The 27,182-nt window shown below is 45.5% G+C and overlaps 1 protein-coding gene across 1 annotated transcript in view; it reads right to left on the bottom strand.

Moving 5' to 3' along the window:
* SARDH (sarcosine dehydrogenase) overlaps positions 1 to 27,182 on the bottom strand; it is a 59,409-nt gene that overhangs the window by 10,293 nt on the left and 21,934 nt on the right. Inside the window, exons 10-18 of the mRNA XM_040406448.1 lie at positions 27,058 to 27,148; positions 22,842 to 22,983; positions 21,488 to 21,571; positions 20,918 to 21,031; positions 19,012 to 19,150; positions 18,161 to 18,274; positions 16,729 to 16,876; positions 12,621 to 12,714; positions 142 to 304 (exon numbers count right to left, since the gene is read on the bottom strand). Coding sequence (XP_040262382.1) covers positions 142 to 304; positions 12,621 to 12,714; positions 16,729 to 16,876; positions 18,161 to 18,274; positions 19,012 to 19,150; positions 20,918 to 21,031; positions 21,488 to 21,571; positions 22,842 to 22,983; positions 27,058 to 27,148 — 1,089 coding nt within the window. The remainder of the gene's footprint in view (positions 1 to 141; positions 305 to 12,620; positions 12,715 to 16,728; positions 16,877 to 18,160; positions 18,275 to 19,011; positions 19,151 to 20,917; positions 21,032 to 21,487; positions 21,572 to 22,841; positions 22,984 to 27,057; positions 27,149 to 27,182) is intronic.

The raw sequence follows: 27,182 nt of genomic DNA, 5'->3' as shown, positions 1-27,182 counted from the left end.
GTAGACTTTTAATGCAGAACAGTGTCCTGCTGAGGCCAAAAAATGCTAAATTTCCCAATGTTCTTCAAATCTGCTTAATTGTAATCATGGTAACCAGAAAAACCCTGGTACTTTTTACCTTCTGGTTACAATAAGCCTTACCTTTTTCAATGCTGAGGGAGTCAATGGCTCTGTACCCGGCATTGCCCATTCCATACTTGGCTCCAGCTTCCATGACAGCTCGATATACGGGCACACAGGCCTCCCTAGGCATATGCAGTTCCCAGCCCATCTCACCTACAAATGACAACCGGATGGCGCGTACCTGGAGGGAGACAGGGAAGAGTTAATAAGAAGGGCATCCAGAGTGGGTTCTACCTCCTAGGGCGATTCCAATCGGAGCGGAGGATTGGTTTTACCAAAGGGGCAGCCTGGAGCTAAAGTGCTCTAACACATTTAATGCAGAAGCTAATGCAGCCCTGGACTCGTCACATGATCCCCTATGTATCCCGTAGGTAGGATGGCTGATTATCGCTATTCGGATGGGATGGCTTAAAGTGAACACACAAATCATATGTGGCTGTATGTTACATCAATGCTCTTTTTAACACATGAACATTAAGGCAGGAAGGCAAGGAATTTCTGCAACAAATCTGCTGCGTCTGAATACAACCTTTAGGCCTCTTGCACACAAAAGGTTTTTTTCCCCGTTTACGTTCCGTTTTTTGCGTTCTGTATACGGACCGTATACGGAACCCATTTATTTCAATAGATCCGCAAAAAAAACAAAAAGGTACTCCGTATGCTTTCGGTTTCCGTTTTTCCGTTCAAAGATAGAACATGTCCTATTATTATCTGCATAATGGACAAGGATAGTACTGTTCTATCAGGGGCCAGCTGTTCCGTTCTGCAAAAAAACGGAATACACACGGATGTCATTCGTATTTTTTGCGGATCCGTTTTTTGTGGACTGCAAAATACTGAAAAAGCCATACGGCCGTGTGCAAGAGGCCTTATTCAGCTACATCAGTGTTTGCTGGCACATAATGACATAAAACCTGAATGTAACATCCGCTTTGCAGTAACTCCCAGCCGGTTTCATTGCAGTGACCCAGCGGATGACTGCTAAAGAGTTAAAGGTTTGGATTTCTTGACGAGGCATTCTTTTTTTGCTTTTTCATTGAAATTTCAAATGGTTATGTATGTATGTATGGGTAATATATAGTTAAACTAGCAGACTTTTTAGTGCAGTTGCCTGGGGGATGGGCTGGTCCCGCCCCCTGGTTGAGGTCTTAGCTGAGCAGGCCTAGAGGAAATGTAACACCCCAGAGTGGTGTTACCACTCCTGCACCCTGCTACTGTCTTTATTGGGCTAACACAGTGTCATCTTATGTATGGCTGTCCAGGTCCTCCACACTGTGCATTCCTAATGATGTTATGTAACTGTTCATGTAATGTACCTGGTTCCACAGCAGGTGGCAGCGTTTCTGGCAGAGCTATCTTAGATAGAATGGAACCTTTCATTCCATTCTAACCCCCCTCTGGAGAGGAGTGGGCTAGTCCTACTTCCTGCAGGAAGGGTGGGGACCAGTTAGTTCCAGTTTAGGTCTTCCCTAGACAGAGGAAGGGTATGCAGGGGAACGTCTCTACTGGATGTGCCCACGCCAGCCAGAGCCCCTTAAGCTCTGCTGGCCATGGAGGTAGAAGTCTAAAGCTTCAGGAGCCAGGAGATTAGTTCCTCAGCTGAAACATAAGTCCGACTACACAGAGAAGTGCAGCATACAGAAGAATTAAAGTTACCAAGTTAGCTTGTCAGTACAGCAGAGTGAGAGAAAGATATAGCAGAGTTGAGTTTGCCTGCCAGTTTAATGCTAAAGCCTGCTGGAACCAATGCAAAGCCTGAAGCTGTTTGGAGAATCATTTACTCAAGTAAAGCTGCCATTGAACTTCATCTCAAGGTCTGGACTCAAGTTATTTCTTCAAATCCCTCAATTATTCCCCCTATTTATTGCTTCGGAGCCAAAGCCTGGGGTCCAGCCGTATCAAGGTAGGAGCACTGTGACACACATAAAGAGACATTTTAGGCGTGCGGCAGTCAGCATTTCCTACACCTGGGACGTGATATATAGAGGGCCCTGGGGGGAGGCCACCCGTTGCAGAAGGACATGTCTGTGTGAGCTCCAGTGACTGAAAAGCAGCCAGAGAAAAGCAACTGAACTGAGAGACTACCCCTGAGAGAAAGAGAACTGATATCTATTGTATTGATGGTTGAGAAGACAGTGAGGTGCCCGCTCGTTTACGGCAATAAGACTTTACTGCTTGTTGTCTGGGTATATTGCTTCGGCACCCAACACAACTCCCATAATTTTCTCAATAAAGAGAGATTTTATTTATTGGAACTAGAGATGAGCCAATCGAATCCCACAAAGTGGAATTCGATCCGAATTTCAGGATAAATTCGATTCGCCTCAAAGCCGAATTTCCTCCTGCTTTGTGTTAGCAAATCGATTTAACCTGAAATTGTGTAAAAAACAAAAAAAAAATTCAAACTTACCTCCTTCATTTGCTTGCGACGGGCCGCCAGCCTCCATCTTGATTTAAGATCTTGGCTGGCGTGATGACGTAATCTCGCGCCGCGCGAGATTTCGCTCCAGATCTTTAAGCAAGATGGCGGAAGCTGGCTCGTCATGAGCAAATGGAGGCGGTAAGTTTGATTAAAAAAAAATGTATTGTTAATTTTACACTCAGATGCCGCGATCATGTATGAATGCAGCATCTGAGGGGTACAATGACGGGGTCGGCGCTATAGCAGCTCCATGTCAATGCACCCGCTACTTACAAAAAAATGCGGTTCGTGACGAAGTAATTCGTCACAAAGTTTATTATTTTTTTTAACATTCAGCGAATCAATCTTTTCAATTATTTGCTCATCTCTAATTGTAACCAAAGGGGCCTGGTCCTTGACTCCACCACAAATACACCGCCCCTACGTCTCCACCCCTGCCAACCATCTACCATCAAGGGAATCCCAACTTCCAATCCCAAAATCCAGAGTGTGCTCCCAATAAGGAAAGGGAAAGGGAATGCTAGAGGGATTAACCACCATGAGGATTACAACCACTCTCATTGCCACCTCTACCACTCCCATCCTTTCCAGTTTTAGCCATTGCCATGCCTACCCAGTGGGCCGGCGTGCTGCACCATGAACAAAAAGCTAAAAAAAGAGTGGCAAAAAAACACAATGATAAAAACAGCAAAAAACACTTTGCAATTTGACAATCATAACAAAATTGGTGCTAAAATCATGGTCTAATTAAGGGCTAGTCTTAGGGGTGTGCAACCCGTGTGGACAGAGCTGGAGCCAGGCTTTCTTGCACCCCAGATAAAGGTTGAGATTGCTGCCCTGACCCTTCATTTACATACCCTGACCAAGGCAAGCTGGTGTGTTGGCGCCCCCCCCATGATGACACTCACCACCAGGAGCACATGCTCTTGTTGTTCTCCAACCCCCAGCTACCCCTCTGCATGTGGATCATGGAAGTGGGCACCAGTGGACTTGATGTTCGCGCCATAGACTTGGAGCCCAAACCTTCAAACAGGCAACTACATGGGATACAGCTAGATTATATATATTTTTATACACCGCTGTATGCACTATAAGGCATCACATAAGCAGGAGGAGACATCAATAGAAGATACTGCACAGGGTACCAACCTGTCAGCCCAGTTCAAAATGACCATTCTGCCGCATTAATGTTGCGCCCCCCATTTGCCCATAGTGATCTTCCCCTTTAAGGAGCTGCGCCCTCAAGACCAAACGGCCTCTCCCCGTGTCTCCATTATAATGCTGCTGATGATAAAGCTGAGGATGATGTTGGAGAATTAAGTTGTTTTCATATCGATTCCTCTCGTGGTTTTTGCCTGTGCGCTGATTAATGAATGGCTAGAACGGTTCCCGCAGATCTGATGACAGACAATTCCATAACTTCTGACTTCAATCAGGGAGACAGATAAATAGATGGAGAGCTTGTCATCTTTTCCACACATTTGTCCAAGAGTCGCAAAAAAACCTGGACATTTAACCTACGTCGTTTGTCATATTTTGGGGAACTCCCTGGATACCTCATATCAATAAAACCAGTGAAGGGTGAAAATCCGAAACAAAAAAACTAGTCAAGGAACGAGATTAAATAAAAAGAAATCAATGAGTCCTGAAAACGTGTAGAGCAAACACCTTGGAGAGCGAAGAAGAACAGAAGAAGGAGTAGGATTGCCTGCCTCACCACCAGGATATGACAAAAAAACTGGTATTCAATGACCAAATAATTCCATCATACGATGTCTAAATGGTAAAATGGTTAATCAAAAGGTCCCCGGTGGTCTAGTGCAGTGTAGACAATAACTGTAAAGTCCCTGGTGGTCCAAGGCAATGTAGAGACTAATGGGAAAGTTCCTGGTGGACTAGTGCAGTGTAGGGACTAACATGAAAGTTTCTTGTGGTTTTGGGTTTAGCTAATGGCAAAGCCCTTGATGGTGTCGGGCAGTGTGAGAGCTAACATTAAAGTCTCTGCTGCTCTATGGCAATGTAAGAGTTAGTTGTAAAGCCCTTGGTGGTCTAGGATAGTGTAGGGGCTAATGTTTAAGATACTGGGGGTCTAGTGCAGTATAGTAACTAACATGAATGTTTTTGGTGGTTTAAGGCAATGTAGAGGCTGATAGTAAAGCCCTTGGATGTCTAGGGCAGTGTCGGTACTAATGTTTAAGTCCTTGGTGGTCTAGTGCAGTGTAGTGATTAATAGTGTTGATCGAGCATGCTCGTCTGAACACCAGTTCGGCTCGAGCATCGCGATGCTCGAGTCTCCTCCCCACACGTTTGTTGGCTGCTACGCAGCCAATAAACGTGCAGGTAAGTGCTGCCACTCACTCTAATGCTGTAGCCATGTTGGTTACTGGCATTACAGAGATTGGCTGGCCGGAAGGCGTCATCGGGTGCTATAAAGCTCAGTCTTAGTCAGGGAGAGCTGTGTTGTAGAAGGGACAGATAGAGTAGGGAATTGAATTTTTTTTGTTAAGCAGGATTGGTGTTAGAGACCAAAAAGTCATTTTAAGGACTATTGTTGTGTCTGGCAGCAATATATATTATTAGCGCAACCTGCGCTAAATAGCTTGCAATTGTTTGTCCGCTGCAGACAGCGACATTACCTGCGCTACATCTTCTGTATAACGTTAGCCGCTGGTGACAGCAGCGACATTACCTGCGCTACATCTCCTGTATAACGTTTGCACATCCTAAATATCAGTGACATTCAGTTTAATTTATTTGCGCATACACTTACAAAACCTGCGCTACTGTACGTGTGACATACTTGCAAGCATATATACCATTTAATATGCAGAAGGCGAGCAGTAAGGGACGGGGAAGTGGCCGTGATGCTGATGTTGCACGCAGAGGCCGTGGCCCTGGGCGTGGTGAAACTGTGCCTGCTGTCAGAGCACAAGAAACACACTCATCCACGATACCTAGCTTCATGTCCCAGTTTGCAGGACACCACTCTCGAAGTCAGACCAGTGCGACCAGGTGGTCGGTTGGATTGCAGCAGATAATGCTTCAAGTCGGTTAAGCACCACCTTGTCTTCCACAAAGTCCAGTCTCAGTAGCCAAGAGTCTGGTCAACAGAATCCTCACCCTGATCCTCCTTCCTCTCACCATGGAGAGTCTTGCCAAACAAGTGATCCCACACTCGGATATTCCGAGGAGCTCTTTTCATCGCCATACCTTGATTTGGGCCTCTCGCCAAGCCCGCTTGAAAGGGGACATGAGGGGATCGTGTGCACTGATTCCCAAACTCTTGAGCATCCACAGTTACAAGAAGATGACAGTGGGGAACGGCAATTAGTGTTTCAAAAGGTGGATGATGATGATGAGACACAGTTGCCAATAAGTCAACGGCAATTAGTGTCTCAAGAGGTTGATGATGAGGATGAGACACAGTTGTCAATAACTGAGGTTGTTGTTAGGTCAACAAGTCACGAGGATGAGCAGAGTGAGGAAGTGGAAGAGGAGGTGGTGGACGATGAAGTCACTGACCCAACCTGGGAAAGTGGCAAGTCGAGTGAGGACAGCCATACAGAGGGGGAGGGATCCGCAGCACCGTAACAGGCTGGAAGAGGCAGTAGGGTGGCAAAAGGGAGAAGGCAGGCCACACCAAACAGGCCCGCAACTGTTCCCCGGAGCACCCCCTTGTGGCAATCTCCCTTGCCAAGGGGTAGGTGTTCCGCAGTCTGGCGCTTTATTGAGGAAAGTGCGGACAATAAAAGAATTGTCATTTGCAACCTGTGCCGTACCAAAATGAGCAGGGGCGTGAACACTAGCAACCTCACCACCACCACCATGATCCACCACATGGCATCAAAGCACCCTAATAGGTGGGCCGAACGTCTGGGTCCACAATCAGTGTCTGCGGGTCACACCACTGCCTCCTCTTCCCCTGTGTTACGTGCTGGCCAATCCCCTGTCCAAGACGCAGGCCCGGATGCCTCCCGCCCTGGACCCTTGCAAACACCATCAGCTAGCACATCCACTTCTGTGTCCCAGCGCAGTGTACAGATGTCCATACCCCAGGCCTTTGAACGAAAGTGCAAATACCCAGCCACCCACCCAGAGGCCATAGCACTTAATGCGCAACTTTCCCAATTGCTGGCCATGGAAATGTTGCTATTTAGGCTTGTGGACACCGAGGCTTTCCACAGCCTGATGGCGGCGTCCATGCACCCATGCCATGACCAACACAGTTATTGGGAAGGTCCACTTAACGACTGACGGCCAGGGACGCTACATTTTCCTGACAGCACACTGAGTGAACGTTGTGGAGGCCGGGAGTGAGTCGTACCCTGGGATAGCACAGGTGCTACCGACGCCAAGGATTGCGGGCCCTACTTCCATCAGGATTTCCGCCACCACCTACATTAGTGGCTGCAACCCCCCCCCCTTCTCCTCCTCCACTTCCACCTCTGAATTCTCATCTTGCAGCACCAGTCAGTAGCTGGAAGCAGTGTAGCACTGCAGTGGGGAAGCGGCCACAGGCCGAGCTGAAACTAATTTGCTTAGGTGACAAACAGCACACCGCCGCAGAGCTGTGGCAGGGGATAAGGGACTAGACTGAGCTGTGGCTCTCACCACTCAACCTACAACCAGGCATGGTTGTGTCTGATAATGGCCGTAACTTTGTGGCGGCTTTGGAGCTCGGCAAGCTCACACACATCCCATGCCTAGCCCACGTGTTCAACTTAGTGGTTCAGCGGTTTCTCATAACCTACCCCAATTTGCCTGAGCTACTGGTAAAGTTGCGCCGCGTGTGTGCCCATTTCCGAAAGTCATCTACAGCTGCTCACCGACTGTTGTGTGACGTGACCACGCGCTGGAACTCCACGTTCCACATGTTGGCCAGGCTTTGTGAGCAGCAGAGGGCAGTAGTGGAATACCAGCTGCAACATGGTAGTCGCCTTTCCAGTCAGCTTCCGCTCTTCACAAGCGACGAGTGGGCATGGATGTCGGACCTCTGTAAGGTTTTATGCAACTTTGTGGAATCAACACAGATGGTGAGCGGCGATAACGCTATTATCAGCGTCACCATCCCACTTCTGTGTCTACTCAAACGCTCGCTGCTCACAATTAAGGCCGACGCTTTGCATGTGGAAGAGGTGGAAATGGGGGAAGACAGTACACAGGGTGATAGCCAGACCACCCTCCGTTTGTCTTCTCAGCGTGAATTGGATGATGATGAGGAGGAGCAGGAGACGGTTGCCTCCGCTACAGAGGGTAGTACCCACAGCAGGTTTATTCCATCTATTCAGCGTGGATGGGCCAAAGAGGAGGAAGAGGAGATGGCTGACTTTATGTTATGCTGCCTTTACTGTGACCTTCACGTTATACGCATTTTGGCCAACACCGATTACTGGTTGTTCACCCTTCTCGACCCAAGAGAACTTCTCATCTCTCATTCCTGTGGTAGAGAGGACTAGCAAAATGGTGCAATACCAGAAGGTCCTTGTGGAAAAACTGCTCCAAAAATTTCCAGCTGACAACGCTGGTGGCAGAGTACATAGTTCCGTGGGCAACTGAGGAGGGGAGACGAGGGGAACACTCGACAGTTCCAACAGAGACAAGGCAACACTTTCATGACACCCCGCCAGCACCCTCAACCTTATGCGCGGCCTAGTGTCACAAGGAGAGAGAAGTTTTGGAAGATGGTGAAGGAGTACGTAGCAGACCGTGTCAGCGTCCTCAGTGATCCCTCTGTGCCTTACAACTATTGTGTCCAAACTGGACACGTGGCACGAATTGGCACTCTACGCCTTGGAGGTGCTGGCCTGCCCTGCCGCCAGCGTTTTGTCAGAGCGGTTATTTAGTGCTGCTGGGGGCATAACTGATAAGCGCATCCGCTTGTCAACTGGAAATGCTGACAGGTTGACTCTTATCTAAATGAACAAGGCCTGGATTGCCCCTGACTTCTCTACTCCACCAGAGGAAAGCGGCTGAACATAAAGGCACTTAAAATGTGGCTTTTATGGTGTATTGAATACGCTGTATTCCCATGCACCCCTTCCACCACAAAAAAGGGTATATGGTTCAATCTTCCTTTTCTCGTCCTCCTCCATCATATCAACATGCTTATTAGGTTGCCCTCGCTCCTAATATTGTAGAGGGTCAGCTCAGCAGCAGGCCCTCGCCCCTAATGTTTTAGATGGTCAGCTGGGCAGCAGACCCTCGCCCCTAATGTTTTAGATGGTCAGCTGGGCAGCAGACCCTCGCCCCTAATGTTTTAGATGGTCAGCTGGGCAGCAGGCCCTCGCTCATAATGTTTTAGATGGTCAGCTCAGCAGCAGGCCCTCGCCCCTAATGTTTTAGATGGTCAGCTGGGCAGCAGACCCTCGCCCCTAATGTTTTAGATGGTCAGCTGGGCAGCAGGCCCTCGCTCATAATGTTTTAGATGGTCAGCTCAGCAGCAGGCCCTCGCCCATAATGTTTTAGATGGTCAGCTCAGCAGCAGGCCCTCGCCCATAATGTTTTAGATGGTCAGCTGGGCAGAAAGCCCTCGCCCATAATGTTTTAGATGGTCAGCTCCGCAGCAGGCCCTCGCCCATAATGTTTTAGAGGGTCACCAGCAGGCCCTTGCTCCTAATGTTTTTGAGGATCACCAGCAGGCCATCAATCATAATTTTTCTAGTGTGTGTATGATGCCATCCTTTATGTGTAATAAAGGGTGTATTGGAGAGCCGGTTCCTTGTAATTTTTGGCAGCCCTTTCACTTAGTTCATAGGCTTTATGAGTGTCCCACTACATGAACAATTTAGCCAATAGTAAAGCCCTTGGTGGTCTAGGGTAGTGTGGGGGTTAATGGTTAAGTCCTTGGTGGTCTATGGCAATGTAAGGTCTAATTGGAAAGTGCCTGGTGTTCTAGGACAGGAACTAACAATAATGTATTTGGTGATCTAGAGCAATGTAGGAGATAATAGTAAAGCCCTTGGTTGTGTATGAGCATTGCAGGGGCTGATGTTAAACTCCCTGGTGGCTAATTGGTAATTTCCTGGTGTTCTAAGGCAGTGTATGGGCTAATGATAAGGGTACTGGTAGTCTAGGCTATGGTAGGGACTCTCTTTGAGGTCCCTAGGCATCTAGGGCAGTGAAGGAGCCACTTGTTAGTCACTTCTCCAGCCTTTAGCAAAGTCCCACTGTAACAGCAGGCTGAACGGGTCCATTCCACTTCCCCTTCCTCTTCCTCCCTTGCACTAGTCATATAGATCAACACACAGGAGAAGACAGAGAGAGGAGCGACACCCTTAGCAACTGGCAGCACGAGAAATAGCAATTCTGTAATACTATACACAACCCATAGACTTAAAGGGAACCTGACATCAACTTTATGGTGACCTCACTGAGGGCAGCATAAAATAGTGACAGAAATGCTGATGTCAGCGGCGTGTCACTCCTCAGCTAAAAGTAAGTGGTTGCCGAGAACCAGCATCATAATCATTCCAGCCCAGGCCTTGAAAAGAGTCAAATCTACCTGACAAGAGTCCTGGTTATTCCTAATCTCCTGCTCTCCACCTGCTGATGATTAGAAGTTCTCTCCTAGAAAGAAATGGAGAAAATTAGGTAGAAGCCGGTCAGTCATCAGCAGGTGGGCAGGAGAGCAGGAATTCATGGATAACCATGACTCTTCTCAGGTGGCCATGACTCTTCTCCAGGCCCAGTCTGCAATGATTGTGATGTTGGTTCTCGGCAACCACTTACTTGTAACTTATAAACGACAGACCGCTGAAATCAACTCACCTGTCACTACTTTATGCTGCTATTAGTATGGGCAGCATAAAGTTGATGACAGGTTCCCTTTAAGAGTCCTGTGGGTGGTAGACATATTAGGTATGGCCGCGTCTGTAAGAATCTGCTCTATAAAAATACACCGTGACCTGGTCGTAAACTGCTGACTGACCAAACGGCAGGGCGCAGAAGGAAAGGAACGCCGTATGGTTTCTGGAAGGCAGATTTTGATGGCCTTTTTTTTGGGCACCATGTCCCATTTGAAGCCCCCCTGATGCACCCCATAAACTCCATAAAATTGACCCCATCTGAGAAACTACACCCCTCAAGGTATTCAAAACTGATTTTACTAACTTTATTAACCCTTCAGGTGTTCCTCAACAGTTTATGGCAAATGGAGATGAAATTTCAGAATTTCTATTTTTGATAACCTTGCCTCACAAAAATGTAATATAGAGCAACCAAAAATTATATGTACCCCTAAATATAGTCCCAACAAAACGGCCACCTTATCCCATAGTTTCCAAAGAGGGGTCACTTTTATGGAGTTTCTACTCTAGGGGTGCATCAGGGGGGCTTCAAATGGGACATGGTGTAAAAAAAAACAGTCCAGCAAAAACTGCCGTCCAAAAAATACAGGGCGAACCTTTCTCTCTACGCCCTACCGTGTGCCCGTACAGTAGTTTACGGCCACATATGGGGTGTTTCTGCAAACTACAGAATCGGGGCAATAAATATGGAGTTTTGTTTGGCTGTTAACCCTTGCTTTGTTACTGGAAAAAATGGATTAAAATGGAAAATTAGTCCAAAAATTTTAATTCTTATAATTTCATCTTCATTTGCCAATAACGCTTGTGGAACACCTAAAGGGTTAACGACGTTTGTAAAATCAGTTTTGAATACCTTGAGGGGTGTAGTTTCTAGAATGGGGTAATTTTTGGGTGGTTTCTAATATGTAAGCCTCACAAAGTGACTTCAGACCTGAACTGGTCCTTAAAAATCAGTTTTGAATAACTTGAGGGGTGTAGTTTCTAGAATGGGGTCATTTTTGGGTGGTTTCTATTCTGTAAGCCTCACAAAGTGACTTCAGACCTGAACTGGTCCTTAAAAAGTGGGTTTTTGAAAATTTTCTGAAAAATTTCAAGATTTGCTTCTAAACTTCCAAGCCTTGTAACGTCCCCAAAAAATAAAATGTCATTCCCAAAATGATCCAAACATGAAGTAGACATATGGGGAATGTAAAATAACCATTTTTGGATGTATTACTATCTATTATAAAAGTAGAGAAATTGAAATTTGCTAATTTTTCTAAATATTTCCAAATTTGGTATTTTATAAAATAATTTTTTTTTACTCCATTTTACCAGTGTCATGAAGTACAATATGTGACGAAAAAACAATCTCAGAATGGCCTGGGTAAGTCAAAGCGTTTTAAAGTTTTCACCACTTAAATTGACACTGGTCAGATTTGCAAAAAATGGCCTGGTCCTTAAGGTGAAAATGAGCCCGGTCCCTAAGGGGTTAAAGCAGTCAGGAGTCAAATTGAGGTATAGTTTAGGGAATGTTCATTGTGTCTGTTCTCTCCCAGCAACGGAGACACCACGAGGAGTTAAGGAATTTCTTGCTACCAGCAGAGTTAAATGAAGTACAAAATGCACAAATCCTTTACGGTGTGTGATAGAAGCCGGCGTACATAGCAGATGATGCTAACGTAACCCCTCGCTCGTCTCTCAGTCCTTCAGATTGTGTCAGAAGCCTACTTTCTGAAGCTCTTTTGCACACAGGGTCTTGTGCTGGGCAAGCCAGGAGCTCTTTTCTCCATTATACTATTAGATCAGTCAGGCAAGGAGACGGATGGAAGGATATGGCTGGGGAGGATCCGAGAGCCTATTTGAGTTACAAAAGGGAAGCTTTTAACAAAGTACAGCTGCTAGGGGGCTAGGGAGGTCACTGAGCAATTGCAAGCACCTGCAGACCCAGAATAGCAATGTATGGGAAAAAGTAGGGTGTAGGGCTGAACCAACTAAACTTGTATGAAGTTTACATCTCTGGTCTCTCACTCGAATATTGATTTCAAACAGGCAATGAGTAATACTTTGTTTATCCTGCGGGGGTGCTGTAGGGAAATTGAACATTTGCTGCCAGGTTCAGATTCAAATCACAGCTGATCACAGGGGGTCTGAGCAGCAGGAGACAACCTGCTCAGCTTATAGTAGCAAGAGTCTTGTCCAATATAATTATATAAGTCCCCCTTCCCCATGATCTGCACCTTCTCCCTCTCCTGCTGATATGAAAATGACATCTGCTACCCAGTCCATACCTTAAACCCAGCAGCCGTGACAATCTTATGCGTGGAGAATGGAAAAGCTTCATTGCTCAGATCTTCATCCAAGACGTGTTGAAGAATGGAGCGACTGAAGACAGAATACAGATGGTTAAGTGGAGCTAACAATCTAATTTACTACTGAAGTGCCCCCCCCCCCCCCGCTTCCCTCTTTTCCATTCATGTCTCTGGCTTGGGAACCCCTGCCTACGATTTAGAAGACAATAAGTAAGAGTGGCTTCTACACTGGGGAACCCAATCCATACCAGTATTATATGCTTAGACATTAATCCGAATGGTCCCCACGTAGTACTACAATTCCCATCGTAGCAGAAATATACGGCATGACCCTCAATGTCAATGATCTTCTACAGATTACAGATGATCGCTGTGCTTTCCAGCAATGAGACTCCCCCCCCCCCCCCCCTATGATCAACTTACAGGCTAACACAAAAGGCATTGTCCAAAGTGGAGAACCCCTTTAAAGTGTAGGTTCCCAAACCCAATATTAGAAGCTGGTGCTTTTTCCAAAATCCATCCGGGCATACTGATTGTTTCCCTGTATAATTCATCATAGCAGGCTACTGCCGCAAGGCTGACAATGAGGCATGTGAATTCAGGTAAGCGGCATAAGATCAGTCCCGGGAGCAGACGGCAGCAATAATCAAATTAATGTGACATATTTGGTCCTCGCCCCTGTCACAGGCTGCTCGTTCCAGGCACACACATGTGCAAGCCACACGCATTAAAGATTGATACGAGTAGGAAAAGATTTGGACTGTGGGGCTGCCAGGAAGGAAGCGGCTTGCTGATTTTAAGCGGACGTGGCAGGTCACATAAAACGGCCATAAGGATGGGGCATCAAATATTCTGAAGATTTCACACTGAAGATTTCGGTCTACGCCATCAGAGAAGAGAGAGGCGCAGCACAAATTATATATATATATATATATATATATATATATATACACAGTACAGACCAAAAGTTTGGACACACCTTCTCATTCAAAGAGTTTTCTTTATTTTCATGACTATGAAGGCATCACAACTATGAATTAACACATGTGGAATTATATACATAACAAACAAGTGTGAAACAACTGAAAATATGTCATATTCTAGGTTCTTCAAAGTAGCCACCTTTTGCTTTGATTACTGCTTTGCACACTCTTGGCATTCTCTTGATGAGCTTCAAGAGGTAGTCACCTGAAATGGTCTTCCAACAGTCTTGAAGGAGTTCCCAGAGATGCTTAGCACTTGTTGGCCCTTTTGCCTTCACTCTGCGGTCCAGCTCACCCCAAACCATCTCGATTGGGTTCAGGTCCGGTGACTGTGGAGGCCAGGTCATCTGGCGCAGCACCCCATCACTCTCCTTCATGGTCAAATAGCCCTTAATTTCAAAGTTTTCCCAATTTTTTGGCTGACTGACTGACCTTCATTTCTTGAAGTAATGATGGCCACTCGTTTTTCTTTACTTAGCTGCTTTTTTCTTGCCATAATACAAATTCTAACAGTCTATTCAGTAGGACTATCAGTTGTGTATCCACCTGACTTCTCCTCAACGCAACTGATGGTCCCAACCCCATTTATAAGGCAAGAAATCCCACTTATTAAACCTGACAGGGCACACCTGTGAAGTGAAAACCATTTCAGGGGACTACCTCTTGAAGCTCATCAAGAGAATGCCAAGAGTGTGCAAAGCAGTAATCAAAGCAAAAGATGGCTACTTTGAAGAACCTCCTAGAATATGACATATTTTCAGTTGTTTCACACTTGTTTGTTATGTATATAATTCCACATGTGTTAATTCATAGTTTTGATGCCTTCAGTGTGAATCTACAATTTTCATAGTCATGAAAATAAAGAAAACTCTTTGAATCAGAAGGTGTGTCCAAACTTTTGGTCTGTACTGTATATATATATATATATATATATATACATACACACACACACATACATACATACATACATACATACAGACATTACTCACAAAAAGTTAGGGATATTTGGCTTGTGGGTGAAATTTCAGGATGAACCTAAAATGCCCTCTAACCTTTACAGGTGAACTTAATGTGACCATCTCTAAACTTTTGCATGCACATGTCCAACTGTTCAGTTTCAGTACTTTTTGCACAACTTGTTGTTCTCTAACAAGAAGCTTATGACAAAATTCACAACAGGAGTTTGATCCATGAATCGCCCAATTAATTTCCTGGTTCAATTAGAATTGATATTTAAACAGTTGCGAGCTTGTCTGTGACTTCGCTGTATCCTGGGGAGCCCACCCTGGTACAGGGCTTACACAGTCCTCCTCATCATGTTGTTCACATTTTGACATCATGAGACCAAGACGACACCTGCCAATTGATTAACAGTACCTCGCCATCGCGAGGCTTCAAGCAGGATGTTCTCAGACGGAAGTGGCCACTGAGCTTAGAGAGTCACAGAGAGTCATCAGCAGGTTGTATCAGAGATACAAAGAGACTGGAAGAGTCACAGAAAGGCATAGAAGGGGCCACATCCCACACTGATGACTGCTCCATTGTGAGCAATGCCCTGCAGAACCGGATGATGAATGCCACACAACTCCAGGCACATTTAAGGGAGGTGAGAGGCAACCAAGTGTCCCGTCAGACCATTCAAAACCATTTTGCATGCTAGACGACCCACAAGGGTACCTGACCACAGGCGTAATCGTCTTGCATGGGTCAGGGAGCAGCTACGCAGGACAAGGGACCAGTGGGCCTTAGTGCTGATGATTCACGCTGAGCAGAAATGATGGAGACGTCAAGGACAGCGCTATGCATCAACCACTGTTGTCACCAGAAGAGCCTTTGGTGGTGGTGTTACAGTGTGGGCAGGTGTGTCTAGTCAATAAAGAACTGTCCTACATGTGAATGGTCCAGTGACAAGCCCATAGTACTTGAATAACATCATCAATGCAGTCATTGTGCCTCTGCATGAACAACACAGGCCTAATTTCATCTTCATGGACGACAATGCGCCAGCTCATCGAGGTCGCATCATTAGGGAACGGCTGCTGGAGACTGGGGGACCTCAAATGGAGTGGCCTGCACTTTCTCCAGACCTGAATCCCATTGAAAACCCACTTAAAATGCCTGACTTTCATGATATAATATCACTGTAGCCGGAACTTTTCATGTTTCCCATACATTTTACCCGAAAGCCAAATATCCCTAACTCTTTGTGAGTAGTGTATATATATGCATACACAATGCCCCAGCTTGATTAGTTACCATTTACACCAAGATGAATTTTTACTGTGCTGTTCCATCCAGTTTTTTGCCACACATGGTTTAAGGCTACATTCACATTTGCAACAGAGGTTCCCTTAGAAGCCAGTAATGCTGTGAAAAATGCAGGACAAAGTAGCGCTATTTTGTCCAGCAGAATGACAGACACCACAATGGACACTTGACAGGCCTGTTATATAGTCAATGGGTTCATCGGGTGCCCATCTTATGACGGATCCATCACTTCCATTATTTTTGTGTTTACTATAATGGAACGAAAATATGGAAACTACAGAGCAGATTCGAACCTAGCCTTACTGTGATCTGCTGGAGTTCTGTGCTCGTTGTGGAACTGCATAAATTTGCGGTAAAAATACATGCCAGTTTTGACATGAGGTTCTTGACTGTGTCAAAACTTGCTGTACAACCACACCTTGTGAATACACCCTTAGCTGATTTGTATGACCACCCATATTAGCCAAGGAAGCCACCTACAGTATATAGATAGGGGGATTCAGGGGTGTAGCTAAAGGCTCATGGGCCCTGGTGCGAGAGTTCAGCTTGGGCCCCCCTTCCCTCAGTGCTTTGTGGCCAGGAGCAGGGGAGCACATAGCCATAGATCCATGGAAGTCTTCGGAGTCATTGGTTCTGCTCCATCTACCAACCATACCCACCATTAGCAGGTGCCAGATTATCAAATGTTCCAGGTTTTCAGACCTGACATAGCTAAGAAGAACCCAATGGAGTGTAGAGATCTTCTTCATGGACCTTCTACGTGTAGGAACTTTCCTTGGTCATATTTCCATAGGGTGGCAGCAAAGTCATACATGATCCAAGTCTTTACAACCTACCTGAGAGGCCCCTGAATGCTTATCATCCCCATATCTTCAGAACAGTCAATCAACTTGCACTTGAACTTCTCGTCTTGCAGGACGTTGTTGATGTGGCTCCAGTTGTGTTGAGCGACAGCTCCACCGATGGCCAGATAGTAAGCTTCACCTGTGAAGAAGACTACCTAAGTTTACACGTTAAGACATCCAAATATTTGGTATCTTACCCATATTTTTACTAATTGCTAGGAAAACCCATGTTTCTTCATGTGAGGTTGTCACCTTGCCACCATTCATGACGCGATGATGGAAACATCTCCAAAATTCTCTGAACCTTGAACTCCTAAAGATCTACCGATTTTGGGGCTCCTCCTCAGTTCAGTTCCTTATGGTGCCGTAGGTCGTGCATCAGAAGCAAGCCAAAGGAGCCACCATGCCTCAAGCCCATTCCTTGTAATTCAGGCTATCATCGCCTAGTGTTTGGAGTGCATTCCTTTCAGATACATTTAGTTTGTGAACTACAGTTAAGTGTAAAGTTAAACTAGGACATGTATCAGTATATAAAAATAATGTACAACGGCGGGCTGAGCCTAAACCGGCTATAAATAAAGTAAACTGTATCGCTAGATGTCCCTATCAGCTGTGATAAGAAACAGACATCGGAACGAGAGCTTCAAAGCCAACGACTGAAGAGAGAACCAGGGATCAGAGGTCAACGGAGCCGCATATGGGAACTGTGGCAACTAATAGGAATCGTCTGTAACTCTTGCGTTTCATCTCATCCAGCAGAAACGGGTGACAATGCACTGGAAATGTGGCATCAACACAATTAGTAGCACACTGATTAATATAAAGGGAAATACTTGGCACAGGGGCAGGCTATGTCACTGCTATAGGTCATGGAAGGTGAGTCCTATTAACAAATCATACCTCTAAGGGAGGCTTTTAAAAGATGGCAAACTAGGCAATTGCCTAGGGCCCCTGTTTACCAGAGGGTCCTGTATCATTTAGTGGTGTGTGCTAGTATGTGAGAACTATATGGCACTTTTTTTATGTGACCTTAAAGGGAGTATTATTTGGATACTGCATATTGTTTGGTGGTATTATATTGGATGAAATTACGAGAACTGTCTGAAAATGGCAAGTGGGTTGCTGAAGGTCTAATAAGACGAGCCCTGCATCCCTCTCGGAAGCAACAATATACACAAACAGTGTGGGTCGTTTTGGCTTTTAGTCCCCCAACCTCTGACTAGATCCAAAACACACATTAATAATTCTAGAAAGTATCACTAGAGCCATGTTTTTTGGTGGCACTGCGTGGTCAATTGGGAATCCACACAAAGAGGAGGGGTTGGTTTATTATATACAGGGGCGTAGCTATGGGGGTTTCAATAGAAGTAGTCAAATTGGAAAGTTGGTATGCGTGTCTGGACCTCGTGTCTTGTATGCCCACCTTCAAATTCTGGTGCAAGAGGCAATGGAGAACCTTCTGGTGCAAGGACGCTGACGGTAAGGTCACTCTCTGTTCCTCCCCTCTTGTTCAACATGCAAGTATAAACGGTTGAACCTACATGTGGGATAAAACGGACTATCATCAGAGAATGTACACACTATATTCTACAGCTTAGGCAGTGCATATCCCAATGGGTCATCAGCAAATTCTTCGGACAATTATATACCACTGGGATGTCATGAAAGGGGCACCATACGTATTGGACACAAGGCTCAGTATAGTCGATTGGGTTAGACTAGACATAGCAAATACCTTCGGATACAGCTAGAGCAGAGGTCAGAATTCTCCACTCCTCCAGCTGTTGTGATACTACAACTTGCTCAACTGTTCTTGGAACTCCCTTAGAGGTAAAAGGAGCATGCTGGGAGTCGTAGTTTCACAACAGTTGGGGTGGCAGAGGTTGCTGACCCCTAAGCTAGAACAAGGCAAGCCAAGGGAGGCAAGAAGCTGTCAAAAACGGTGCTGAATCCCTTGCTGAGAGAAGGAATAATAGGATACTTGAAGATCATGTAGAAGGATGATACTATGATCCTTCTGCTAATAGGGAATGGAGCGGCTGTCACATGACAGCAGCTTAAATCTTTCCTTTCTACACCAGTCAACAAGTAGATCTGTACTGGACAGCAAGTCCCGTCACAGAAAATGTCCATCTAAACTGGTTAGAGGTGTCCTTTTGGAGGTAGAATATACCAACATCTTAACATTAGGCCAACTGTGCATTACGTGCTGGTCTGGACCATACATGAGGAGGTATGACGGTTCTTCTCTCCATTCTCAGGTTGATTGTCTACCTGGATTCTTGTTGATGTTCGCAGTAAACAGCCAGTTAGCCGCCTTCTTTGCATCCGACCCAACTAGGTAGAACTTTCCAAAGTAGGACATGTTGAAGACAGCCGCCGCTTTCCTGCACATAACACATTCTTTCCTGATCTAAAAATGACAGCACGTCAAACACAACAGATGAACATCGGTGGAAGGGGGAGGGGGGGAGGGTAGAAGATATTCTGAGCTTTCCACAGTGAGTAGAACAACTAGAGATGGAAATAAACTCTACAGTGACTCATTCCCAAAGTTTGTCAGGTGGGTAAAAAAAATCTCAAAAAAGTAACCCTTTCATGAGTCTCCGAGCTTGGACCCCAATCATCTTAATCAAGAGGAGCAGATAAAAGTCCAAAAGCATCCTTGAGATTGTAAAGCGAGCGCTTCCCCAATCTCCAGTATGTGACAGTCCTAGCGAGAGCTTCTGGACGGCTAATTATAATGGAGATCTGTAAGGGGTTTGTCATCCTGTCATGGAACACGCTTTTTCCTCAACACAGGCTGTGCCTCATCTACGCTGAGATGCCGAGAGACGCTGCCAGGGATCGCTGGCACAGAAGCTTGTCAGAATAAGTGCATTATTAACTCATCCCATCTCTCTAGCAGTCCTCTCAGCAGACAGAACTGCGGCGTGTCAAGGACTCCCACGCGGGATCCTTTACCGGTGAAGAATTTTGGTTGCAAGGTAATCCAAAAACAAACAAAAAGTTTAAAAAAAACAAACAAAAAAAAACATAAAAATATAATCATTTTAAAAGGGGGGTCTATAGAATGAGGAAAGCAAATGGCAAAATTTGGGGTGCTTGCACTATGGTATACTAAGATTCATTAAAGGGGTTGACTTGTTGGTAGTTTATCCCTAGGTTAGGGCCTCAATGGGGCAGATGCACTCACAGGAAGTCCTCTTCGTTGTTTATGTCTAGAACTCTATTGGTCAAACATTGATGTCCTAACCTATGGATGTTTAAGGGGGTTGTCCTGTGGGGTTAAAATTTTAATATATGGTGTAGAATGGGTTAATAAAAACACAGTGAAAGCCTGGAAGGTTGGAGCTTTGTGTCATTAGCATTGAATGTTAGACCTACAAACAATATGGTAGACATTCACTGCAAGGTGGCATTTTTAGAGTCCGGGGGGGGGGGGGGGGGGGGGGGGGGGAGGGGGCGTGTGAGGGTCAGAGACTCAGAGATCTCCACGTCACCCTGCTGAAGCTGGTCTTTGATTTTCGCATTCTTAAAGCAAAAAATTGTCTGCAGAAAAAAAAAAAACCACAAAAAAAAAAACACACAGATCAAATGCTTTACAATCTACGAGCTGCATAATTTACCCAGGCAGGGTGAGGATGAGAAAAGAAAGAGCGAGAAAAGCGGTGATTTAAATGAAAAGGGAACAGAATAATTTGAAAATACTATTTTTAGGGACAAAGAAGACAGAACAAGAAAAAAAGAGAACACGGGGTAAAAATACATCAGCTCCTGCTGGTCACCTGCAAGCAGAGATAAGCCCAACACGGACATTTTTCCTTGGTGAATATGAACATCTGGAGCAATTCATGAAGAACATTCAACCATGTGTGGATTTTGGGAGCTTTTTGTCATCTGAGGGACTTTTCTTTTTTTGGAGAAATTATAAATTTAGACTGGAATAAGATGTCCAGGTGATGTAACCTATTCATATGAGTCCAGCTATTTGGTGATACCCCCAGCAGTCAGACCTGCCCTGTGGATAGGTGATAGGTTTTACTGTAGGACAACCCCTCTAACTCATCTTTCCCTGATGGACCTATGAGATGTCCACTCCTAATCTCCCCATCATGTCTATGGAAAGGACATGCCCAACTTCCAATTAAAGTTAAAGTTTCTTAGAGCAATCACTTACCACATCGTGGTGAGGGGGGAAGTCAAAGGTGTACTCTTTTTCCAGGAGTTGACTGTAGGTGTAGTTTTCGTGTTGCTGAAGACCGTAGGCGCCATAGTAATCATAGTCTTGAACCTATACAAAAAGTGGTCCTATTAATATCATAGTAAGGATGACCCTTCCCTATTTCAACGTGATTACTGATGATAATCCCAGGAGCGGACAGCTGTTCATCATTAGGCATACCGATTAGGCTATGTTCACATCTGCATTGGAGAAGCCATCACAGATTCTATAATTTTTTTGGAAGAAACATAATGACGTCAATGAGGTCCATCAAGCATCCTTGGTGTCCATCATGGACCACCAGTTGTCATTATACAACCCTATGATAATCAACGTTCATTTCAGTAGCACCACAGGGTCTGGGCTATGGACCCTAAAATGTGACCATATTGAAGCCATGTGAAATATGACTTCTTTGTACAAGCTGCTCTTCAGCCCTTCAAGAACTTGACATTGGGGACCATCCTGCACTGACCAAATTGTTGGGTGCCCACTGGGGGGGGTTATGAAGACAACTGAACTTACCGGAGCTGGACCTTCTGGATTAAACCACCCAGGCCGTTCCCAGCCATGCCTCTCCTGGAATACACAGCCTTCCTGGACCAGTTCCTGTAGAAAGGATATACCATACACTGGAAATGTTATCAGGGAATGATTTTTTATTCCCCCAAAACAGCGCCATTATTGTCTTTGGGTTGTATCTAGTATTGCAACTCAGTCTCACTTGGGCCTCTTCATTGCACATGGTTTGAGTTATACTGCTTCTGGTGCCCACCACACTACAGAGACGAACAGGTCATCTTGATCTAGGACTGGACCCCGCAGTTGGGCATTGCAGAGATATTGAGAGAGAAATTGCACCGCTTGGCCAAATTGGTAAATTGCTTGGATTAATTGGTGAAAGACTCAGAGAGGCATTTATTGTATGGCCAACATCTCTATATACAGCCTTGGGAAATCTGTAACTTGGAAAGGCTAAACTTAATTTTGCAGGTGCCTGTATTTGACGTATGCCCAAGGTGCCTCAGTAAAGTACAGTGGACTTGTTACCCCTAAAACCAGCATCTGTATTGCCCTCTTTGCAGGTACCTCGAGGGAGCCCTGCCTTGCACCCCAAGACCCAATGACACCAAGGGCACCTCATCCAACATCAGGTAGGAGCCCTCAAAACCAGGGTCTGCCCAAAGGGAAAGAAGAGTTGAGCTCCTCCCATAACTGCAGGGTGAGGCCTCCCGTGAGGACTCCAACCACCCTCATTGCCATTGCCACCACTCCCATCCTCTGTGCCCCATGCCTCCCCCTGCGGGCTCGCATGCTGCATATATACATACCTTATCACTAGCTATATAAAGGCATACAAGCACGATAACAGAAAATAATGGTGTTATAAATATCCCAACTTATGTGGCTTTTAACTTTAGGCAGATGCAGCAGGAGGCTCTTGGCAATCCTAACGATCAATCACGTCGTGCCCGAGATGCTTAGCAACCATCCTAAAATATACCAGTTACCGGGAGACCGGCTAACCCCGTTTTACTGGGAATGCAGGGATCTAGCAGATGACACCACGGGGAAGACGTTCAATGATATGAGTACATTGTCAGCGTGTTATTATACACCGAAGACTTCAAAATTATCTAGAAATAATTCTATAGTCAAATTTTTGGTGTATTTTTTCCATAAATAAACCAAGACAAGGAGGTTACCCAGAAATGAGACATGTATGGGGTGGTATATGGAAGTGAGGAAGCCTTGTGGGACAATTGGACGGGTCTATGCCACCACTACCCCACATTCACCATGTCAGGGTCTAGCAACGGTGGCCCCTTTGCTCTCATGTTTTGGAATGACTTATTCGTAGAAGAGTTGCCCCTATTACCTCATACAAGGGATCCGTCCGCATGCCCCTAGCAGCCAGCGGTTCATCATACGGGAAAACTACAGAGTAGTTTTTGGCATAAGACTCATGGCTCCTCTCACGGATCCAACGGTTGTGATTAGTTAAGGAATGATGGAATCTCCTGAAGTATAAAAAGACAAGAGGTTAAATAATATTCCCTTAAATTGGCATCTACCAGTGCCCACAAGGGACAAAATATCAGGCATGGAGTAGTAGAGTTATACCCAGCTTTCCTTCACCACGGCCAAAGACCTAATTCCCTGATCTAACCGAGTGACCTATTGGCAACCCCTAGCCAAGGAACATGCCTCTCCCTTCTAAGTGTGTGTCTTTGGGTTATAAAGAGTCCTTGGCTAGAAAAAAGTGGATTCGAGCATCTGCCCATGCTTGTCTGGTGCCCTACTTCTTTCATGGATAGTTCCAATTTTCGGTTTATTGGTCTTTCAAGATTAATAAAATCTTCCCGTAGGAATGTATAGTGCCTATGAAACGTATCAATACAGACAAAAACATCATGGGGAGACTGTCCCGATATGCTGCACTCCATCAGGGCTGTACGGGTGATACTGTGGTCAAAGGTCCAGGCTACAGTTAGAAAGAAGGGCCCATACTTATCTGTTAGTTGCTCAATTCCACTAGGTGACTTTATTAATTTAGGGGTTCTGGTCTGGGGTCTGTATTTGTTTAGGGCTTTTTTTTTCCGGTGGTCTAGACTGGGGTTTGTATTTATATAGGTGGTCTAGTCAGGGTCTGTATTTATCTAGGTGGTCTAGACTGGGGTTTGTATTTATATAGGTGGTCTAGTCAGGGTCTGTATTTATCTAGGTGGTCTAGACTGGGGTCTATATCTAGGTGGTCTAGTCTGGGGTCTGTATTTTTTTAGGTGATCTAGTAAGGGGTCTGTATTTACGTAGAGGGTTTGGTCAGGGGTTTGTATTAGATTAGGGTTCCAGTCTAGGGTCTGTATTAGCTTAGGGGGTCTGGTCTAGCATCTGCATGTATTTAGGGGATTTGTTTGGGGTATTTATTTCCTAAGGGGATCCAGTTTGGGGGTATGTATTTATTTATGGATTCTTGTCTAGGGTCTGTATTTATTCAGGGGGATTGGTTTGGGATCTGTATGTATTTAGAGGGTCTGGCTGGTGGGGGTCTGTATTTGATATGGGGTTCCAGTGTGCTGTATTAGTTTAGTTGTCTGGTCTGCATTTATTTAGGTGGTCTGGGGTCTGTATTTATTTAGGGGAACTGGTCTGCATGTATTTAGGGGGTCTGGTCTGGGGTCAGTATTTGTTTAAGGGGACTAGTCTGGGGGTCTGAATTTGTTTCAGGTTCAATTCTATATGTATACAAGGAGTCTGGTCTGGGGTCTCTATTTTTTTTATGGGGACTGGTCTGGGGGGCTGTATGCGTTTCAGGTTCAATTCTGGGGTCTGTATATGTATAGGGGGTCTGGTCTGCATTTACTTAGGTGATGTAGTCTGGGGTTTATATTCATTTACAGTGTCTGTTCTGCGGTCTGTATTCATTTATGGGTTCTGGTCTGAGGTCCTCATTTATTTAAGAGGGCATGGTGTAGGATCTGTATCTATTTCGGAGGTCTGGGGTCTGTAATAATTTTAGGGTGGGAGAATGGAGTCGTATACACTACTTGTAATCCAAGTGCTTTATGTTGGGGGCCTGCCCTATTTAAATTGATGGGGTTTATAATAAAAAATATATATATAAATTTGAACATGGCGCCATAGTCAATACATTCCTTCTCAAAAACTTCAGATATCACTTCTCAAAAGTTGGCAAGTATGATATTCTCATTTATAAGCGCTTGACAATAGACTCAATATCTGGTGCTCGGAGAATCTACGAAAACCCGACTGTGACTAAACCAACCTGAAGCGTGATTGACCCCGGCATTGTGCCGTCACTCTATGCCATATTGTGTGATGTAATTATCATTATTATCTACGGTTTTAGATCATGTTAACCTTGAGGAGAGAATGGCCGCGCTCACCCGTGACTAAAAGCATCCTGGGAATGGGATAAAAGTGACGGTAATTGTCGCATCTCCTTTATAGCACTTCCTGGGCTCCGGCGGTGGATTGTCACTGGTGGAAGGACATCAGTCCTGAGCCGTCTCCTCCTCCTCCATTTATTCCTCTCACCTCCGTAATTAGCCCGTGGCATAATTAGATGGCAGAAATAGTTTTAATGACAAGTTTTAGCGTGTCATGTGTTTGCCGCCTGGCGCTGTCCGGCCACTGCAAAAGAAGTAATCACAGGGGCCTGCAGATGCGTCACAATGGAGAGATCAAGAGGCCAAGAGGGTGAAGGAGTACTGGAGGAGCGGGGTAATAATTAACGGCTGCGCTGTTATAATTAATATCCGCAGCTCGCCCATAATGGGATTTCAATACAAAGGAGTCGAGGGACAAGGAGTAGATACGGATAAGTGAGGATTATTTGGCAATTTTCTAATATACTTTGCGTTTCCGTTCCTTCCTTGCTGTCAGTGAATGGAAACTTGAGTCACCTGGTTACCGTCTATCAGGACTTTCTCTTGAAGCTGTGAGCAGCCCAAAGTTGGTTTTCACACTTTGGACGGGTTTCTATTTACTGTCAGCAAGCAGAACTGTTAAAGAACGTTAAAGTTGCCGAACGATACAGTAATTAAGCTTCATTCCCATTAAGTTGAAAACAGGGGTCGTCCAGGATTAGACCACAAAAAAATGTAGTGAATGAGGCTGAACTCCAATACCAGGCACAGTCCATCAGACGAGAGGGGTGCGGTTTCAAAACTAAAATAAAAAATCCTTTCTCCTAATCCTGGACAACCCCTTTAAGACACAGGGGGAAGAAGTCTGGTTCTCCACCTAAGATGTTTTCAGAAGTAACCATGAGGCCCCATAGGTAAAATTGGGATGGGCCCATATTACTATGATGACTGATAACAGCAACCTGCCAGGCTTTATAATATGCCGCCGTGCTGCCTAAAAGTGGGTAGGTGGGTCACACACTCACCCCTGTGTAAAAACGCTCACTCATGAAAATCCCAAAAGTGAAGAGGCTGTCAGATGGCAGACGCTCTTTACAGATGACTACTCCTCCTTCACCTCACTGTTGCCATATGACATAACATTACGATAAGCGGGAGTCCGACTTCTGGGACCTCCGCCAATCACAAAAATGTAGGGACCGAGGGTCCCTTCGGAGTCCCTGGAATCAGGTGTCCACTGATGACCAGTGGGCTTTGACTCCCGAGACCTCATCTGATCAGAAGAACGAAGGGAACGAGATTCTGTTGGCTCGTTTCGTGCAAAAAAAGTGGTGCTCTCAGAGCTGCTTCTCATCACAGAATGAAGCTGCTGTCAGATGACTACTGCTCCTTTTCTTCACAGCTACCATTTGCCAAAACGTTACGACCAGTGGGGGGGGGGTTAGAATCCTCTAATGACAAGACAGACGGGACCGAGATCATTTTGGCTCCTTCCCTGCACAAGCAGCGCTCTCAGCAGCTGCTTCTCATGACAGAATGGAGCTGCTGTCAGATGACTACTGCTCCTTCCTCAAAAAGCTGCTATTTGCCATAAGTTCACTACGACCAGTGGGATTCGACTTCTGAAACCTCCTCTGATCACAAGAACGAAGGGTTTGAGATCTCTTTTGCTCCTTCCCTGCAAAAGCGGCTCTCTCTGCAGCCGCTTCTCATCACAGTATGAAGCTGCTGTCAGATGACTACTGCTCCTTCTCCTTACAGCTACCATTTGCCATAACGTTGCAACCAGTGGTGGTCCAACTCCTGAGACCACCTCTGATCACAAGAACGAAGGGACCTAGATCCCCTTGGCTCTTTCCCTGAATAAAGAATGGAGCTGCCGTCAGATGACTACTGTTACTTCCCCTCTCCGCTGCCATTTGCCATGAGTTTGTTACAACCAGTTGGGGTCCAACTCCTGGGACCTCCTCTGATAACAAGAACGAAGGAACCAAGATCCTGTTGGCTTCTTCCCTGCAAAAGTGGTGCTCATAGAATGGAGCTGCTGTCAGATGACTACTGCTCCTACTCGTCAAAATCACTTGTTACAGCAACCGAAATGTAACAGGATATTTATTTTAGAGTGGAATAAGAGATGCAAGATCTAGACTCCCGATCTAGACATGCGTTAAATCAGTGGCGGTCCTCAGCAGACTCTTATCTCACCTGATGTCATAGCCGTACATGTCTTTCTCTGGGCGACCATGAATAATCCAGTGAGCAAGCTCCTTCCCGCATCCTCCTCCCAACATCATACCTGAGGAAACCACAGGAGCCGTCACAAGAAATAC

This window comes from Bufo bufo, chromosome 8 (genome assembly GCF_905171765.1).
Source record: "Bufo bufo chromosome 8, aBufBuf1.1, whole genome shotgun sequence".
NCBI classification, from domain to species: domain Eukaryota; kingdom Metazoa; phylum Chordata; class Amphibia; order Anura; family Bufonidae; genus Bufo; species Bufo bufo.
The sequence above is the reverse complement of the archived record's forward strand: the minus strand, read 5'-3'. Positions and strand labels throughout refer to the sequence as shown.